Below are 19,740 nucleotides of genomic sequence, written 5' to 3'. Positions count from 1 at the left end.
AGTTTATTATTATTATTTTTACAGGGATTGTGAGCAATGGCAAACTAATTAAATCAAGAGCAAAGAAAGTGGATACTAAAGCAGTATTGGAGGTGTGAAAATGCTTACCAGGTGCATACATCATGGCAAGAAGCCTTTAACAGTCCCCGACCTTCAGCCAGGCAATTTATACCTACTTAGCACACCAACTAGGTATAAGCTTACTTTTGGCCCACCCTGTATATGTGTACACCGATCAGGCATAGCATTATGACCACCTGCCTAATATTGTGATGGTCCCCCTTATGTGGTCAAAAATGCTCTGATGTAATTAAAACCAGCATATTATTAAAATACAAAGAAATTAATTAAGAGTTTCATCGTGTTTGTTATGAGAGAAAACTCACTGGCTGTGCAGGGCTCTCAGACATTATAGCCATTTTGTTTGTAGTTTGTTTTTAATGCTCATTGAAAACTGATTGTTTGCTATAAAGCGGTAGATTACATCAGTTTATTCTTCGTTCTGCTCCCTTTCATTCAGAAGCTGGAAACTTTTGTTTTTGTATTGTATTGAATTGCATTTTCTTTTGTCAATGAATGAAACAAAAACTAACTAACCATTGGGCCTGGACCAGAGGACCTCTCAGGGCGTCTAGAGGGGTCTGACACCAGAACATGGGCAGTGGATCCTTTGGGTACTGTGGGTTGTGCAGATTAAGCATCACCTAAGTCGTCTTTGAGAACGCTATCATATAAACTGATCAAATATCAGACTGGGATAAAAATAACATTTTCTTGGCAGACTAAAAGTATCCTACAACATGAGAAAAAAATAGAAATAACATTAAATATACTAAAAGTTAATGTCTGGCATTACTTGAAAATGTTTAACCTGTCAGCTGGAAACTTGTGAATATTTTAATTGATTGTTAGTCTTGTTAAGGGACTTTCCAAGGTCTTTTTAGAAGCTGGTCACCAATGAAAGAAATGTAATAAATGTACATGGAGGTGGGTGAGTGTTTCCAGGAAAGGAAACTGACCATTCAAGAATTTGATAAAACACCTGGGAGTGGTAGCAAACTCTCAAAATGAAGCAACATTCAGTACATCTGTTTACTTTCAGTTCACCTGTTTCTTGTTACTTAGTTTGTATTTTGCGTTATTTTATTTATTAAGTTTCATTTTTTAGACACCACACAAACACTTAGGCACTTTGCGTTTTGTACTTTGTATTCTTATTTGATTTCTATTTAACTACTAACCTCTTTGTAACTGTGTATTTCACTAACCGTTGTTTATTGTGCTCTGGCAAAAGAGTTTCCTCCAGGATGAATAGAGCTGATCTTATTTTATCTCATCTTAACTACGCAGTTAGTTGTCTAAGACCTTTCATAACTCTTATTTTCCCATCTGATCATTTTTGACTTCGGCTTTTTGAAATTTCTTTCATTACATGACAGCTTATAGCCTGTATTATTTAAATGTTTTCACACTGACACTTAGGCAAGTTACGTTATAATTCTGGCTCTTAATTTTACATTTCATGTCCCTAGTCATGCATTTTTAAAGTAATTTATAACCCACTGTTCCGGTCATAAACTCTTCCTGCACATACATGTGACCTCATGATGTTACAAAATCGTTTACGCCCACTGACGCTAAAACTCCGTCCACTTTACATGCCCGCCTTCTATCAAGACGAAATTGGCCAATTGAAGCTGACGATTAATGATTGACAGCTAATCCATCGAATTGACTCAGTGGCAAACCCTCCCATCTGGTCTCCCGGTTCCCGGACTCTCCACAGCTGCCTGCCCGCCGCGCAGTTGCAGCGCCCCGCCAAGACTTTCTCCAACCGGGTCCGGGGTGGTCATTAAGCCGCTGGGAAGACGACACAAACAGGCCGGTTGCCTGGTCCAATACACCTGACAGGGAAATCTTTTCGTTTCAATGGAAGCGGACGGTTTCGTGTCCCGGCGAACGTCCGTGGATACGACAGGCGTCGACAGCCGGGTCACGGGCGCTGCAGCCGGGGCAGAGCTGCGAATGCTGGGCGGAAGGCTTCTGGACGCCACGGGGGGATTCGTTGGGTCTTTTTCACCACGAATGGCGGGGGAGCACGACTTTGTCCCGATGCTGCATCGGGCAACGCCGGAGACCTCGACCTCTGTGGAGCCAGAAATAGACTATGAAGGACTGCCTCAAGGAGCAGCCACCAGCACACACATGCTGGCAGGAGCCGTGGCTGGAATCATGGAGCACTGCCTTATGTACCCCATCGACTGTGTCAAGGTATCAGAGATTTAAAGTACAACATATTTTTGAATTTGAACGTGTTTGGGTCTTATTTATGTCACAGTCAACGCTGCCACTGGTTGCATAAACCTTGAGCTAACGTAGGCCTAATTCAAGCCTGAGCTCTATTACCGTTAGCTTACAAGCTAACAGGGGTAACCTTGCTAACAGAGGTCAGTTAACCAACAAATATTAAATAACGCCACGCATGGTTGTCAATATGAATGTCTAAAGGGCAGAGTGTACATTTACCTCCGTCCAACTTTAATTTTGACACGTTTGCACATTAATCTGGACAGTACCTTTATCTGCCACTTTTAGCCGGCAATCCCTTATAGTAGCCTTTAAGCTAACACGTTTCCATTATCGGACACATGCATGTTAATTTTACGTCTTTATTCTCCCTCCTGCTGAATTATAAATCTCACTTCTCGTAACGTTACTGCCATTAAAAATTGGCTTGAAAACTAGATAACACGACTTTCTCCACAACCTTTCAATTCAGTTAGTTACAGCCACGAGTGACTAAACTCAAAGTTTAATAGACACATTGGGAGTGCTTGCCGGACCATTGAAATAGCTTTTAAACACGTAATTGTAGAGTAATGTTAGTAATAATACTCTTTTTAAAAAACATCCAACATTTTAAGGATTACATTTGTGCTCGACAGTTAAAGCAGAGGCTCGTCAGAGTCCAACACCAAAGGAATCAATAGGTTAAATAAACAAAGGGGGGTTTGTAGGTTAATTTGCTTGGTTTGTTAGAGGTTTGTACAGAGCAACTCTGATCGTTTACTGTGGAGAATAAGTTGGAGTTAGGTCATGTTTCAAAGTTCATTCAGAAGAGATAAAAGTACAGTTGAGTAACTTATGTGTGTCACCAGTCACTAGGCTAACAGTCAGTAGTGAATGAATTAATTAAATAATGGATATGAAACACCTTGGCCTGGAAGAAGAGGTGTGGTAGTGTTCACCTTTATCTACCAATTCAGTCATCGTTTATTGTGTCAGTGACATAACTGAATAGTTATGTAATTGTCAAAACACGTCGTTCCAATGTCTGTGTCAACTCTAGCCTTTAATGCAGTTTAGATTTATTATCCGCCCTGTTAATATTAACTTACTTTTAGTAAGGCTGCTGCTTTGAACTTTTAGTTTCTAGTTGTGTGACATATCCACAGTTTTGAAGAGAATTGTTGTATGATATGACAGCTGTGCATGTCAGGTCCCTCTCCAATGCAAATCTTACATTAGCCTTAACCTGTCTGCGTTCTTAACTGCTCACTGCCTGTTCTAGTGAAGGGCATATATCATGCCCAAACTGGAAAAGAGACGAAACTGAGTACATGAAACCATGAACCACTAAATTAACCTCATTCAGTTGAGCAACTTGTCCCTAAAGCAGTGAACAGCCGAGATAGCAGAAATTCAAGGGAAGTTGTAGACGGTGCTGACAACAGGAACATTCTTGGAGAACAAACAAGGAAAAAAAAACTCTGGCAAAACATTTTGCTTATCTGTTTGGTTTATGTTTATTATTTCCTGGTTTACAAAATGGAAAGGAACATTAATTTCCTGTACCCAAGCTATGACGACAATATGCTTATGAAGCTGAGCATTTGCAGTCCAGATTATACAGCTTTAGCTTTTAGTATGAAAGTTCGACATATATTCTGTGTCAGCTGATTTTTTTGGGACTGAATGCGAGCACCAAACTCACCACTCATTTAGCCTCACTCTTTTTGGACTTTGAATATTAACTTTCGTAAGACCTTTGCATGTGCAAAAACTACTGGACAGACATTTTGACCCATTTTTACCAAGGACACGTGAATTGGAATGGGAATTGACTGGTCAAATGAATCAATGTGACTAGTCAAAAGGCATTTTCATAATCTGTCTGTGTAGATTCTCAGTCAACCAGGTCATGGTAATCATAGGAGCTTCAGTAGAAAATCAAAGAGAAGTCTGGTTAATTTCTACTGAACCTCTTACAATTTTAGCAATCATTGCAGTGTTACTATTTGTGTTCGAGCCGTCTCTTCTGCTCTTTATGCCACCTGTTATTTCCTCATGTTACATCAGAAAATAAACAGGAAAAGCACCCTGAGAGCGCAGTACTTCTCCAAGGCTGTTCATTTCCCGATATGGCATTGTCAGAAATGCAGCATAGGTGTGTGTTATGCATGTGTACGTTATGTACGGATACCGAATCGCATGACCTAAATATGTAGTGGGCGGCGGAAATTGATGGGACTCGGAAATGCCCCCACATTTTAATCAGTTGTTCTTGTATCATTTCAGACAGATAAGTCTCGATAGGCCGCAGCAGTAGATCTGCAGTAGGATCACAATCATGTGATCATCAGCAGGCAGCTGATGTAGTGTTCACTTGTCATAGTTACAGTGACGCCGTGCTGCTATCTCGCAATGATGCAGAAATCTTTAACAGATCTATAAGTCACATCACTGCCAAAATCTAGTCACTTGGTCCTTGTGTCATTTCTGACCTTCCCTGAAAATTTAATCCAAATCTGTGTCTGTTTTTGAATGATTTTATAGACGGACAAATGTACATCGATTGTTACACAACTCCGCCGTTCCTTAGTGGACTAGTAACTCTCAGTTCTGTGGTTTCTCTGAACAGGTCAGTCAAACAAAGCTTTTATTCACTCCAAATTCCTTGACGACCTGTTCGTAGCCCTCTTTGGCAAACAAAAAAAAACAACTTCCAACTTAATCAATCTCTTGTTTCCATAGTATTTCCCGTTACATAGCTTCACATCAGGGTAACATATTTCGATCTGTTAATATTCTCAAATCAGGCTCACAAAGTCAGAGTTAAAGATGCTTTTTCAATCGAATAGAAATTGAATTATTGTCACAGTTATTATCACAGGCAAATATCATTTTGAATGGCCACATTTAGATTTATGATGGGTCAGAATGCAGCAAACAGCGTGTCAAGCACAAATGTCGACAACTCTATCATTTTTCGAAAGCCTTTAACAAACAAAGAAAGGAAAGCTAAAATACTAAGTCTCCAGCATGGTTAAAGGTCAGGTTGTGAAGTCTTAACCACATGGAAGAGATATGTTCGCAAAAGGAAGAAATAGCATCGGAAGCACACTGTAGCTGTGTAACTCAAAGAAAGAGGAAGAATATTTCTAAAAATCTTAGCCTCTAACTTGTCTTACTTCATTCCAGACTGTGGGTCGCTGTTTCAGCCGCAAAGTTGAAGTAGGGGAAGGAAGTGCATTACAGATCATTGCGAGTGAATATCTTTTTAGTTTAAGGAAGTCAGTTTGGATTACAGTAACGTCTGCAGACAACTTCCTTTAAGCTGTGGATTCTTTATTTTCACAATCTTGGTTTCCTGGTGCCACTGCACCCAGTTGACTAACATATTTATTTATTAATGTTAATGACCTCTCATAACTGAACCCATGCCCTCTTAAAAAAAACAGGAAAAGCAGTCCCAGACTTGCAGACACTAAATGACTAAGCACATTCCATGTGAGTAACCATTTCCCAGAAGCAGGAGTGTTCATGTAAGCCTTGTCTGCTGTAAACATTGCAGCTGAGGGGACAGGGAGTTAGCCAGTTGCATATTCTAAAAAGTTTAGGAATTGCACCATCTTTTCCTGGAGTTCAGCAAATTTCTTCACTGCTCTGGTAATGTGTTCCCTTTGTTAGCTGTGCCCAGATTCACTGAGGTTTCTCGTGCGTGAGCAAATAGAACCGCTTATCTGTGAGCAACACAAGTGACAACTGAGTGCTTTGATAAGCGCCACATACTGCACAGCTATTTGTTTCTGCTTTGTGGTTAATGGTTTGAGTGCAGTCTCAGTTTGCATTCATGAAAAGCAAGCAGTGATCGTGGCCGGAAGTTTGCATTGTTTCTGTTCACCAAGTTGTCAAAATGTAATATGAACAATGTAGGAACACAAACATGCACACTGCATGAAGTATGGACACACTTTTTTGAACTGCTACATGTCATTTAAACTAGTTCTGTCCAATAGTTTACTGTAATATGGGTTATATTTGTGCTTGGATGGGATTTCCACACTTTTTCAGAAAATTTTTAGAGTTGAAGTTCCAGCTGAAATAATTTAAGGGCCTTTTCTTTTCATGTGTACTTTCTGACACAATTTTTCTTTAAGATTTGCAATTGTGCAGAATTACAGTTGTTAAATTAGCCTTCGATGTAATGCAATATTGAATTTTTAAAAAGAGGGCCTAAAACTTAATCTGACATGATTTTAGTTTATTTCTATGTTTGTGTCTTACTCCAGACTCGCATGCAGAGCCTACAGCCCGAACCAGGAGCGCGCTACAGGAACGTGATGGATGCCTTGCGGCAGATCGTACGAACCGAGGGTGTGTGGCGACCAATCAGAGGCGTGAACGTGTTGGCGGTGGGGGCGGGACCTGCACATGCTCTCTACTTCGCTTGCTACGAGAAGATCAAGTTCTCGCTCAGTGACGCTATTCATCCTGGCACCAACAGCCACTTTGCGAATGGTAAGATGCCTCCGAACACACAGACACAGATCTTACTGAAAATATAAGCTTTTATTCATGATGCTCACGTTTTACTGCACTTGCTTTTCATTTTTCTGTTCAAAGCAGTTGAATAGAATAGATCAGGGGTATTAAACTCATTTTAGTTCAGGGGCCACATTCAGCACAATTTGATCTGAAATGACCAGTGAAATCAGAGCATAACAACCTATAAATAACCACAACTCCAAATGTTTCCTTTGTTTTAGTGCAAAAATGTTCACATTTAAGGAGTTACCTTTTTACAAAACATTATGAACAACCTGAAATTTCTCAAGAAGAATAAGATCAGTTTCAACAGCATTATGCCTCGGTTTATTATTTACACATTACAAATTACAGATCACAGAGTGTCTATAAATGAACACAACATTTACTCACTGGTATCTGTAACTGAATGATGTAGTATTTTATGATCAAAACGACAAAAGTCAGACAAAAAAAAGACAAAAAACAACAAAAGTCAGACAAAATATTACAAAAATGAGACACAAAGCGACAAAAAAATGGACAAATGACACAAGCGAGACAAAAAAAAGAATAAAGCAAAACAAAATGATAAAAAATACGATGAAACAAAACAACGAATGTGAGAAACAAAATGACAAAAAATGAGACAAATGACATGAAACAAAACAAAAGACAAAAGTTACAAAGCAACAAAAAAATTTGACAAATGACATAAGCGAGACAAAAAATTACACAAATATTACAGACGAGACAAAAAAAGAAACCAAATGACAGAAATGAGAGAAAAAAATGACAAAGGCGAGAAACAAAAAATAGACAAACCATGCAAGCGAGGCAAAAAAAAACGCAAAACGACAAAAAAAGTGAGACAAATGTCAGACAAAAACCAACAAAAAACAACAAACGAGACAAAATATTACAAAAACGAGACACAAAATGACAAAAGAGCAATGACCGATCTAGTATTTCACTTTATGATCAAAACAACTTGTCATGGTCTAGAAACTATTTATAGTTTTACAAACTTACAATTTGCCGTTAATGTCTCCTCAGTTATTTTTACACTTTACAAAGTCGTCCCACAGGCCGGATTGGACTCTCTGGAGGGCTGGTTTTGGGACCCCTGGAATAGAGAATGTAGTATAAGGAAGTTTAGTATCTTCTTTAATGGAGCTAATGATGCAAATCTTTTGCGTCACTTTAAGGCGCGCACTGAAACAGTTTTCAGTTCAGTGAAAATGTAAGCGGGAGGAAGTGGTTTTAACTTCTTCTATTCTGTGCTCTGCAGGAGTGGCAGGCTGCATGGCCACAGTGCTGCACGACGCCATCATGAACCCAGCTGAAGGTAAGACCTCGTCCTAGTGTGATGTGCGTTCTGTATGTCAGTGTTAGTCTTTTTATACAAGCTCTCAACCTGCTGCAGAGACTATAGAAAGTCAGAGCGATGCATTTTGTGATCTGGACACTAGGTGGAGTTACAGACTCATCTGTGTTTGGGAAGAGGCTCAGACGTTCCACCAACAACTGAACTGCTCTGTTACTGACATTGAAATTGAGAAACGCATTTACCTGGAGTTCTTGTTACTTTTTGTAAAATTAACTAGAATTACAGTAAATGGATCATGATTATTCCCTGTGTATATGTGGGTATAGATAATGGATAGATGTAGGGCCGTGTGATGTGTCACAGAGGGCGAAGAGGCTTCATTATCAAGGGGTTTAATTGGCAATTATGAGACTTTCACGGTAGTTTGCATCTAAAAAGTGAAACTATCAAACATTCTAATGCTGTTAATGGAGTGTTGTCCATAGTTCATAATGAATCGTTTTATCATTGAGTCTAGAAGGACTGACTGATAGAGAATGGGACCGTATATACATCGTACAAAAGTTTGGGGTCACCCAGACAATTTCATGTTTTCCATGAAAACTCACACTTTCTTTCATGTGCTAACATAACTGCACAAGGGTTTTCTAATCATCAATTAGCCTTTCAACACCATTAACTAACACAATGTAGCATTAGAACACAGGAGTGATGGTTGCTGGAAATGTTCCTCTGTACCTCTATGGAGATATTCCATTAAAAATCATCCGTTTCCAGCTAAAATAGTCATTTACCACATTAACAATGTCTAGACTGGATTTCTCATTCATTTAATGTTATCTTCATTGAAAAAAACTGCCTTTCTTTCAGAAATATGGGCATTTCCATGTGACCCCAAACAGATAAGCATTACCAAAAGGTCCAAAAGTTGATGTATTTTAAGATTTCTGATGCAAGCGGCATGTACAAAATAATAGGAACACCCCAGAATGTTTATGCAAACTGGCACAACAGCCCTGCAAAAATAAGTACCTTGCTGAAGCTGCCTGAAAATTATATATACAGCTTTTTCTGGGAGTATTTTAGGTGTCTTTTTATTATTTGTGTATGTGTCAGATCATTTTTACATACTTCAGTTTGATGAGGTCTTCCTGACTGTAGCCTTCTTTTGTCCTTTTAGTTGTGAAACAGCGTATGCAGATGTTTAACTCACCCTACCGCGGCGTGGTGGACTGTGTGGGTTCTTTGCTGAGACGCGAGGGCCCTGCCGCCTTCTACCGCAGCTATACCACCCAGCTGACCATGAACGTGCCCTTCCAAGCGCTCCACTTCATGACCTACGAGTACCTCCAGGAGCTCCTCAACCCTCACAGACAGTACAACCCTTCCTCTCACGTTGTGTCCGGTGCTCTTGCTGGAGCTCTGGCTGCCGCTGCCACGACTCCGCTCGACGTCTGCAAGACCCTCCTCAACACGCAGGAGGCTCAGGCTATCCACGTGATCCAAGCAGAGGCGGCGACGGCAGGCGGAGCGGTCGGAGCTGCCACCGCCTCGGCCTCGGGCGGCCGACACATTTCTGGCCTGGGCGAGGCTTTTCGGACGGTGTACAGGATGGGAGGCATGCCGGCCTTTTTTAAGGGCGTCCAAGCCCGGGTCATCTACCAGATGCCCTCCACTGCCATCAGCTGGTCCGTCTACGAGTTCTTCAAATACATCATCACCAAGCGGCAGCATGAGAGACGGCTGCGTGGAGATCGGGAAGGAGACAAATAAACACCTGGCAAAACAAAGGTTTATCTCTCCATGCTGATCAGTGGTGTCAGTATTGATTTCTAAACATCTGAAGGAATAAAAAGCTCTTAGATTATCTGAGTGAAAAGTAAGCTTATATCTTGTTTACTAAATTATAATGGTATCTGCTCTAGTTCAGTGCAGGTGAGGACAGGTAGAAGTGAGGCAGGGCTTTCATTAGTGCATCAGTACACATGCATAAGAGGAAGGCCTCGAAGTGGCAGGAAGTTCTGGTTCCAACTGTTCATTATCATATTCAACTTGACAAACTCCCTTATTGGTTTTCTAGGAGGAAGAAACATTGTGGAGGCATAGCGAAGGTTGAATTTGTCCCTATGAATTAGAGACGCTCACTTCCTCTCTACCACAGTGCAGTTGGTAAGAATTAATAAATGTCTGATTTAAGCCCTCACATTGGAATTAAAAATCAAAGATAAAACTGTCTCAGAGCTTTAGTTTTAGGATCTTTACATTCACTTCGAATTCATTTATTGTAGTGACTGGAACAGTTTGATGCATATTCCCTAAATTGATTTAAAAAGAAAAAGTCCTGCAGTGAAAAGACTCAGACACTTAAACCTTGTAGTTACAATTTAGTGTATTCAAACCAAAACAAAACTGCACGTTAATGTCCCCTTTCTGACCACGAAGGGGTGCACGGTACAACTATACTAATTTTCTTGTACTATTTCCAGATGCTTAAATAGTACAGAACAACACATTTTAATTGAATTTTTTTCACATTGTCAACTTGCAGAATCTGTAATGTCAGATCAGTTATTGTGCTACTCTGCAGTAATACTCCACTCAGCAAGGAGCAGAAAGAGTAAAGGAACGTTTATTTTAATGGAATAAGGAACTCAGTGACGTTAGATCCCAGCCTGTCAGGTATTTTCTCAATTTCAAGAGTCAGATTTAGTTTGGTGCTAGAAAATGCTCAAGTATTCAGCACTTGAGTTGAGCAGGTCTGAGTGTGTGAGAGAGTGACTCTGACTGGACTTGATCTCAGTCCAGCTTCACTGTGCTTTTCACTGCTTAACATAAATTACTGAAGATTAGGGTCAAATAAAGGTTAGTGAGTGAGAGTTCTTGAGATGACTGTAGGAAAAGAGGTTTTATGTTGCACGAGCATCTTCCACAGGTGCTAGCGTTCAAAAATTTGGGGTCACTTAGAAATGTCCTTATTTTTGAAAGAAGAATGTTAACATTAAATGAATGATAAATCCAGTCTAGACATTGTTAATGTGGTAAATGACTATTTTAGCTGGAAAAGGCTGATTTTTAATGGAATATCTACATAGAGGTGCAGAGGAACATTTCCAGCAACCATCACTCCTGTGTTCTAATGCTACATTGTGTTAGCTAATGCTGTTGAAAGGCTAATTGATGATTAGAAAACCCTTGTGCAATTATGTTAGCACATAAAAAGAAGTGTGAAATTGCCTGGATGACCCCAAACTTCTGAATGGTCATGTACATTTTATTGGCTTTTCGATTAGAGGATTCGTTACCGATGAGCTCATAGATGGTTCTGCCAGACTTTATTTTCAGAAACTTATCCATCAAATGGAAATTGATAGACTCTGAAACTCAGTGCAACAGAATATTGAACAGATTAATAAAATCCAATGAAGCGGAAATGGTTCTACTTCAGACTAAAGCTGCTCATAAACTGAGGAGTGCAGTCCGTGCATATTGAAAGTTTTGAATGAAAATTATTTATTTTTCTGGTTTTCATTTTTTTTAAAAATCGCACAGCATTCTCGCACTTAAAAGCTACTTTATTATATTTAGGAGAGAATTAAGTTTGAAGAGAGAATGCTTCTAAACATGCCTTCAGTTAGCAGCACAGTTAGATCCTCAGTGAGACTTAACATTGTGTTTTGAAGCCATAAAACATAAAGGAATTGTACATATATATAAATCTGGGCAAATATAATCTCTAACCAGCTGAGCTCTGAGACTTGTATGTTCAGTGACATAAATATGAAATTGTACAAGTTTTATTAAGACTATGCTGTAAAAATGCAAGTTGTTTCAACGCACAAATTCCTCATCTGGAAAGTAGCAAAAAGGAAAGCCTGGATTATTTTCAAATCAAACAGACCATACGTGTGTGTGTGTGTGTGCGTGTGTAGGGGGAATAAATGGACAAAGTATTAAAAAATGATTGTAGGAGTGTTCCTCATGTGAAGCCAAGTTTCAAAATTGGGAAACCAAAGATGGAGAGCAATAGAGAGTGAGAACAGGAGAGGAACCAGTGGTTTGTCAGACGACGACACTAATGTGAAATGCTTGAACACTGTTTGAAAGCGACACCTGTATTTTGTGAATTGTAAATAAACTTGCTAAGGCAGCTCCTCGCAGAAGCAGGGTCTTCTCTTGGTGCTGGCTCTCCAAGCGCTGAGAGACTATGAATTTTGTCTACTCGTCTTTCTTTTCTTTCAATGTGATGCAACGAAAACATGCACTGACTACTTGATAAGACTGAAGATTCTTCCAAGGCACAAGTGGTTTCAGTCGAGACCTCAGCCACTAGATCAGGGGTGTAAAACTCATTTTAGTTCAGGGCCCACATTCAGCCCAATTTGATCTCAAGTGACCAGTATAATCAAAGCATAATAACCTATAAATAACCACAATTCCAACTTTTTCCTTTGTTTTAGTGCAAAAAAGTACATTCTGAAAATGTTCCCCGAAAAAGTTACAAAAGCGACAAACATGGAGACAAATGACAAAAGTCAGACAAAAAAATGGCAAATCAACAAAAACAAGACAAAATATTACAAAAATGAGGCACAAAGTGACAAAAGAACAATGAGCAATCTAGTATTTTACTTTATGATCAAAACAACTTGTCATGGTCTAGAAATTATTTTAAATGTGGTTTTACAGATTTACAATTTGCAGTTAATGTCTTCTCTAACTTTTACACTTCACAATGTCGTCCAACGGGCCGGACTGGACCCTCTGGAGGGCCGGTTTTGGCCCGCGGGCCGCATGTTTGACACCCTTGCGCTGGACAGTTGTTATTTTAACAGACTCCAGTTCAGTGGGTGAAACTCCTAATTTGGAATAATTTAAGTAATGTTTGTTCCTCCAGCAGCTTGATGAATAATTGCCTGGTGATTCCAGATTTTCTTCTGAGCCCTCGTCATTCGTATCAAATTGAAGAGGATGTGAAATTTTCCTAAAATTAATAAAATATGAAACAGTTCTGCAGATGTTGAGGGTGCAACATGTCCCAGCAGCAGAGATTCCATCCCTCTCTGGCTTCCCACCAATGAACACCAGAATTTGTCATTTTATTTTAAGAGTCACTCCAAAGGTGTTAAAAGCAGGAGACTGTGGAAGGCCAGAGATAAAATGAGGATGTTTTGAATTTGGACTTTCTGGAAAGAGAGACAAAGCAAAAAGATAAGATTACAAACAAAAGCAGATTCAATAAACAGTGTTAAAATTAATTTTACTGGGTAACTGGTAGATATCCGTAAGGGTAACGTTGAAAAGTGAAAACCCTTTCAGGGCTTTAGGTCCTAAGATTAAAATATGAGACGCCAGAGTTTTCTATTTTATTGAAATCTGTAAACTAAACCAAACGGTTACAGCTGTTTTCAGGAAGACATCCATCTATCCATTATCTATGCACCGATTATTCCTTATTAGGGTCATTGGGGGCTGGAGTCTATCCCAGCTGATTTAGGGTGAAGGCAGGAGACACCTGGACAGGTCACCAGTCTATCACAGGGCTACATATAGAGACAATCACTCACATTCACAGTTTAGAGTTACCAATTAACCTCAGCATGTTTTTTGGACTGTGGGAGGAAGCCAGAGAACCTGGAGAAAACCTACGTATGCACAGGAAAATCATACAAACACCATGCAGAAACATCCCAGGAAGGCTGAGACTTGAACCGGGATCTTCTAGCTGCATGATGAACCTGCCATCTAGAATAGTCATTTACCACATTAACAATGTCTAGACTGGATTTATGATTCATTTAATGTTTTCTTCATTGAAAAAAATGATTTTCTCTTTAAAATTAAGACATTTCGGAGTGACCCCAAACTTTTGAACGGTAGTGTAATATTAATACAAAGAATGTTCAAGAAGGACAATATATGAAGGAAGAATGAAGGTAGAGTGGATTTCAGAAGCTCAGATTAAAATTTAAGTGAATCTGCCGGGTGGTTGAGGAGTCGAGTTTACATTTAGTTAATTAAACAGGATTAATAAATAAGATTTAATAATAAATCATATATATATAGCACGTCATAATGATTTTAAAAAGATGCAAACATAATTAAACAACGACAATAACACAGATCAGGGCAAATGTTAATTTTTTTCTTTGAAAGATTATTGTCTTATCTGTGTTATTTGTATATTCGCAATGCTTCTCTATTGGAGAGTTGAGCAACTGCAGGAGTCATCAGCTCAGTATTTGTGATTCTGGGTTTATCTCTGCTTCACCCTCCGCAGCGGTAGGTGGCGCTAAAGTACCTCGAATACACTGTTGCTGCTTTAGCGGTGTTTAAATAAAACACAGAAGAAGAAAAGTCGGAAGAAGGCGGATTCAAATAATTACTGCAGCAAGGTGGACTTAAGCTCGGAATTATTGGCCTCACGGTAAGTGTTGAAAATGTGCATTTACTCACTTTTTTTTAGATATTTCTTGACTTGTTTGTTAGCGAGAGCTACAGGTGTTCAAGGAGCACCAAACTGGGTGGGTCATTCCAAAACTGGAGGACATTTTACCATCAAATTTCAAATAATCCATGTACAAAATACTAAAACATGCAGTTGCTGTGTAAATGTACTGGTCCTGAGAACAAATCTAAAAAGCCTAGGAGAAAAGAATGTTTGAAAATGTTTTTAAAAATACCAAATAAGTCTGGAGTTTCCCCCCTAAAATGTCAGTTCTCTTGTCCCATTGAATCTCAAATAAAACAGTTAAAATCAAATTTAAATCTCCCCTTTCTGGTATTTTTTTCATTGATGTCTCTTGTATTTGTGGTAAATCAACCTAATATTTTAAATAATAATTATTATGCTTGGAACCCTGTTAGCATAACCTTTTTAACTGGTAGAAGAAAACAGTGAATCACATGTTTATATTCATTTATTTTTTAGAAGTCAACCAGGGGTAACTGTTTTATCAAGGAAACAATCACTGGTAGCAGTTATAAGATACGATATGGATCTGAACAATTCAAACTTACACATCCCACCTATATATATATATATATATATATATATATATATATATATATATATATATATATATATATATATATATATATATATATATATATATATATATATACTCTATTGGTGGGACTAATTATGAAATATTGATTTTAATTTCATTGGGCTTGTGTTTTCATTGTAAACATTCCATAAGGTGGTGCCATATCTCCATGCTTTGAATTTTCCCTCACCTAAAAGAAACGTTGTGGCACAATAAAAACTATGTAGGCTACAGACAACTTCCATGCACAACAGCTTTACTGTAAAATTCTTCCACACAAGAACATTTTAACTAGACAGAATTTTTTTTTAAATGTAAGGATAACAAATATATATGTATGTAAATAAAACTAGAAAAGCTAACAGTAATGAAATTGTTGAGTTGTAAGTATCATGTAAAATTCAGGTCTGAATGTTTCTGATGGAGGTCTAATCTTTGTCATTTCTTCTTTGCCTTTCCGGTTGCTGGTTCCAGTACGATCTGGTGGTGTATGTTGTGCACAGCTTCTTTCAGTTCTGAAATACAGTTATTTAAACACTGCAGATTGCAGCGCAACCACTTTTACAGAGTTATCTCTCTTCCATAAGTCTATTACTGATTATATGTATGAGCTCTTACAAGTGTTCAGTCATGTGTGACTTGCCCAACAGCACAGGACAACAGCTACCACCTCTTTGAAGGTGCATTTTCCTGTTGCATGCTTGTTGGGATGCATCAGGACTTGTAGCGTTGTGATTTAATGCATCCAGAACACCTAAGCAGGTGGTTTTGAGGGATCACATCACAATGCATCTCATATTTAGTGCTGTCCATTTATCCTACTGCCAGATAGGGGTTTTAAAACCAGGTGTAGACAAGGAGGAACCCAGGCCATTTTTTGGAAAACATTTTAAAAAAAAAATCTTCTCTTTTACAGTTTTCTGCTCCATATTCATCAATAATAGGTAATAAACTATCAAACACTTGATTGGCTCAGCTTACACATCAATGTTACCATTTTTATTCCATGTTTTATTTGCAGTTTTCTAACCCTACTCTAATCACAGTAACAGGATTGTTAATCCATGCTAATGTTAGCTTTTTCTCAGCAGTAGAAGCTAGATTTTTAGCTGTTACTGCTGACCAAGAGGACAAACTGACTGATGGAAAACAGTCAAAAGAATTTGTCTGATCCTGGTAATATGAGGCAGAGTGAGACATTCAATCAAGGCTGATAATGTTATGAAAATATGAAAAATAGAAGAGAGGACATAGCTTTGCTCTACTCATTCTTTAGGAAAACTGTTTGATGATATTAATTCCAGTGTTTCATGTGATTCAGTGTTTTGTTTCTTCTTCTACCAGCTAAAAAGGTTATGCTAACAGGGTTTCATGCATAATAATTACTATTTAAAATATTATGTTGATTAATTTGTTTTCTCCCACAATAACAAAAGACATCAATGAAAAAAATAATACCAAAAAGGGAGATTTAAATTTCATTTTAACTGTTTTATTTGAGCTTCAATCTGATCATCAGGGGGGTCGGACAAAAGAAAAAATATATTTTAGTTGGAACTCCAGACTTATTTGGTATTTTAAAAAATATTTTCAAACATTCTTTTCTCCTATTTCTTTTTTTAAATTTGGTCTCAGTACAAGTAAATTTACACAACTGCAAGTTTTAGGATTTTGTACGTGGATTATTTGAAATGTGATGAGTGCGACGTACACACACACACACACACACACACACACACACACACACACACACACACACACACACACACACACACACACACACACACACACACACATAAATGTAGGGTAGTTCCAGCCATGCTGACACTCTCTGGGAGTAGATACACTATCGTTTAAAAGTTTGGGGTCACCCAGGTAATTTCATGTTTTCCATGAAAACTCACACTTTTATTCATGTGCTAACATAACTGCACAAGGGTTTTCTAATCATCAATTAGCCTTTCAGCACCATTAGATAACACAATGTAGCATTAGAACACAGGAGTGATGGTTGCTGGAAATGTTCCTCTGTACCTCTATGTAGATATTCCATTAAAAATCAGCTGTTTCCAGCTAGAATAGTCATTTACCACATTAACAATGTCTAGACTGGATTTCTGATTCATTTAATATTATCTTCATTGAAAAACACTGCTTTTGTTTGTTTTGTGCAAAAATAAGGACATTTCTAAGTCACTCCAAATTTTTAAATGGTAGTGTGTGTGAATATATATTCATGTGTGTGTGTGTGTATGTATATATGTATATATATATATGTATATATATAGAAAGTAGATGAACAGAAAATATTTATTTGCTAATACTGCTGCTTACAAAGTATAACAAAACTAAGATCTTAATTGTGAAAAAAATGCCTTAGACTGAAACCAGAGAAGATGCAGGTAAAATGTGATTTTGAAATATTTTTTTTGATTTATCACAAATGTAGTACACATTAAAAGCATCAGTAGTAAAAAAAAACAAAAAACAAAAAAAACATTGTTTTCCTACTTTGGCATAGTAAATCTCATGACCTTGATCAGTGTTAATTTTGTCATCAAGAACTACCAAAGCGTTGCAGAATAATTCATTGGCAGGAACAGGACCAAAAAAAACTTTAAAAAAAAAAAATTTACAAAATAGCTATCCCACTTTCCGTGATAAACCTTTCTGCTGTGGGTATCAGTGCACCCATGCTGCCTGATTAAAAGCTAACAGTCGGGACTCCACAGAAAAACCAGCACCTCCACCCTCCCTCTACAGCGGATCCTGTTTCACTCAAGGCCCCCTGTTTGTTGTCATTCCCTGCGGCCTACAAGCTAAAATGTTGTCTTTTCATGTCTCTCGTCTCACTTTACCGCCCTGCCATCCCTTTCCTCCCTCTGTTGTTCTTATGCAACGTCGGTGCTCTGAAACGTAATGGGATCCATTTAGTCGGACAGGAAGGTCTTGGCAAGTGAGGTCACGCCCTCGTCTTCGGGGCACACGGCAGCAGGCCTGGTCAGAGCCAAGGTCACCATCAGGCGTGTGCATGTGAGTGAAATACAAAGACAAATGAGGTGACTTAGACCCGGCTCGCATTCTGCAAATCCCCCAAACAATCGCCAAGAGGATATATTAGTGTCTGTTTAGCCGGAGAGATTTGGACCAGCGGGCTCCTCCTCTACTGTTTGATAAATGGTGTGTCGCTGCTGTTTAAATGTGGGATGAGCTTCCTAATCTCTCCATCGGTGACGCTCCACCTGCAGGTCACACAAATACACGCAATGCCACACTTCATGTAACTGTGAAGATGACGATAAACAGCATTAATCATAATTCAGTTGGCAATGTGGCATGTCGCGGCATCAGAGACTCCACGTGCCCGCTGCTTTATGAAGTGTTTTACAGCTCAAGGACTCCGAGGGAACACCCCATTGAAGCTCGCTGAGGATGATGAATGTTCATTCTCATGCTGTGATGTACACTCAACCCAAAATTAAAAACTACAGTGGGTACGTAAAATATTCAGACCAAAGTTATATTGCAGCCATTTGCTAAAATCATTTAAGTTAATTTTTTCCTCATTCATGTACACACAACACCCCATATTGACATAAAAACACAGAATTGTAGACATTTTTGCAGATTTATTTAAAATAAAACCTGAACTATCACATGGCCATAAGTATTCAGACCCTTTGCTGTGCCACTGGTATATCAGGTGCTGTCCATTTCTTCTGATCATCCTTGAGATGGTTCTACACCTTCATTGGAGTCCAGCTGTGTTTAATTTATATTGATTGGACTTGATTAGGAAAAGCACACAAAACTGTCAGTAAATGAGCAACACGAGGTCGAAGGAACTGTCCAAAGAGCTCCAAGACAGAATTGTGGCAAGGCATAGATCTGGTCGAAGTTCAAAAAAAATTTCTGCTGCACGGTTCCTAAGAACATAGTGGCCTCCATAATCCTTAAATGGAAGACATTTGGGACGACCAGAACTCTTCCTAGAGCAGTTGGGGGAGAAGAGCCTTGGTGAGAGAGGTAAAGAAGAACCCAAAGATCACTGTGGCTGAGCTCCAGAGATGCAGTGGGGAGATGGGAGAACGTTCTAGAAAGTCAACCATCACTGCAGCCCTCCACCAGTCGAGTGGCTCAACAGAAGCCTCTCAGTGACTCAAGATTCTCTGGTCTGATGAGACCAAGATTGAACTTTTTGGCGTTAATTCTAAGCGGTATGTGTGGAGAAAACCAGGCACTGCTCATCACCTGCCCAATACCATCCCAACAGTGAAGCATGGTGGTGGCAGCATCATGCTATGGGGGTGTTTTTCAGCTGCAGGGACAGGATGACTGGTTGCAACTGAAGGACAGATGAATGCGGCCAAGTACAGCCATATCCTGGAAGAAAACCTCTTCCAGAGTGCTCTGGACCTCAGACTGGGCTGAAGGTTCACCTTCCAAAAAGACAATGACCCTAAGCACACAGCTAAAATAACAAAGGAGTGGCTTCGGAACAACTCTGTGACCATTCTTGACTGGCCCAGCCAGAGCCCTGACCTAAACCCAATTGAG

At 39.0% G+C, this 19,740-nt stretch overlaps 1 protein-coding gene across 1 annotated transcript; it reads left to right on the top strand.

Annotated features, from left to right (window-relative positions):
- Nucleotides 1–1,770: 1,770 nt before the first annotated feature.
- On the top strand, nt 1,771–12,346 carry LOC111567263 (mitoferrin-2-like). Its single transcript, XM_023268250.3, has 4 exons — nt 1,771–2,271; nt 6,573–6,801; nt 8,099–8,155; nt 9,318–12,346. The coding sequence occupies exons 1-4, from the start codon at nt 1,930–1,932 to the stop codon at nt 9,908–9,910; spliced, it is 1,221 nt and encodes a 406-aa protein (XP_023124018.1). The 5' UTR covers nt 1,771–1,929; the 3' UTR covers nt 9,911–12,346.
- The last annotated feature ends 7,394 nt before the right edge of the window (nt 12,347–19,740 follow it).

Source organism: Amphiprion ocellaris, chromosome 4 (assembly GCF_022539595.1).
Source record: "Amphiprion ocellaris isolate individual 3 ecotype Okinawa chromosome 4, ASM2253959v1, whole genome shotgun sequence".
NCBI lineage: Eukaryota > Metazoa > Chordata > Actinopteri > Pomacentridae > Amphiprion > Amphiprion ocellaris.
This window is presented reverse-complemented; position numbering and strand designations above follow the sequence as displayed.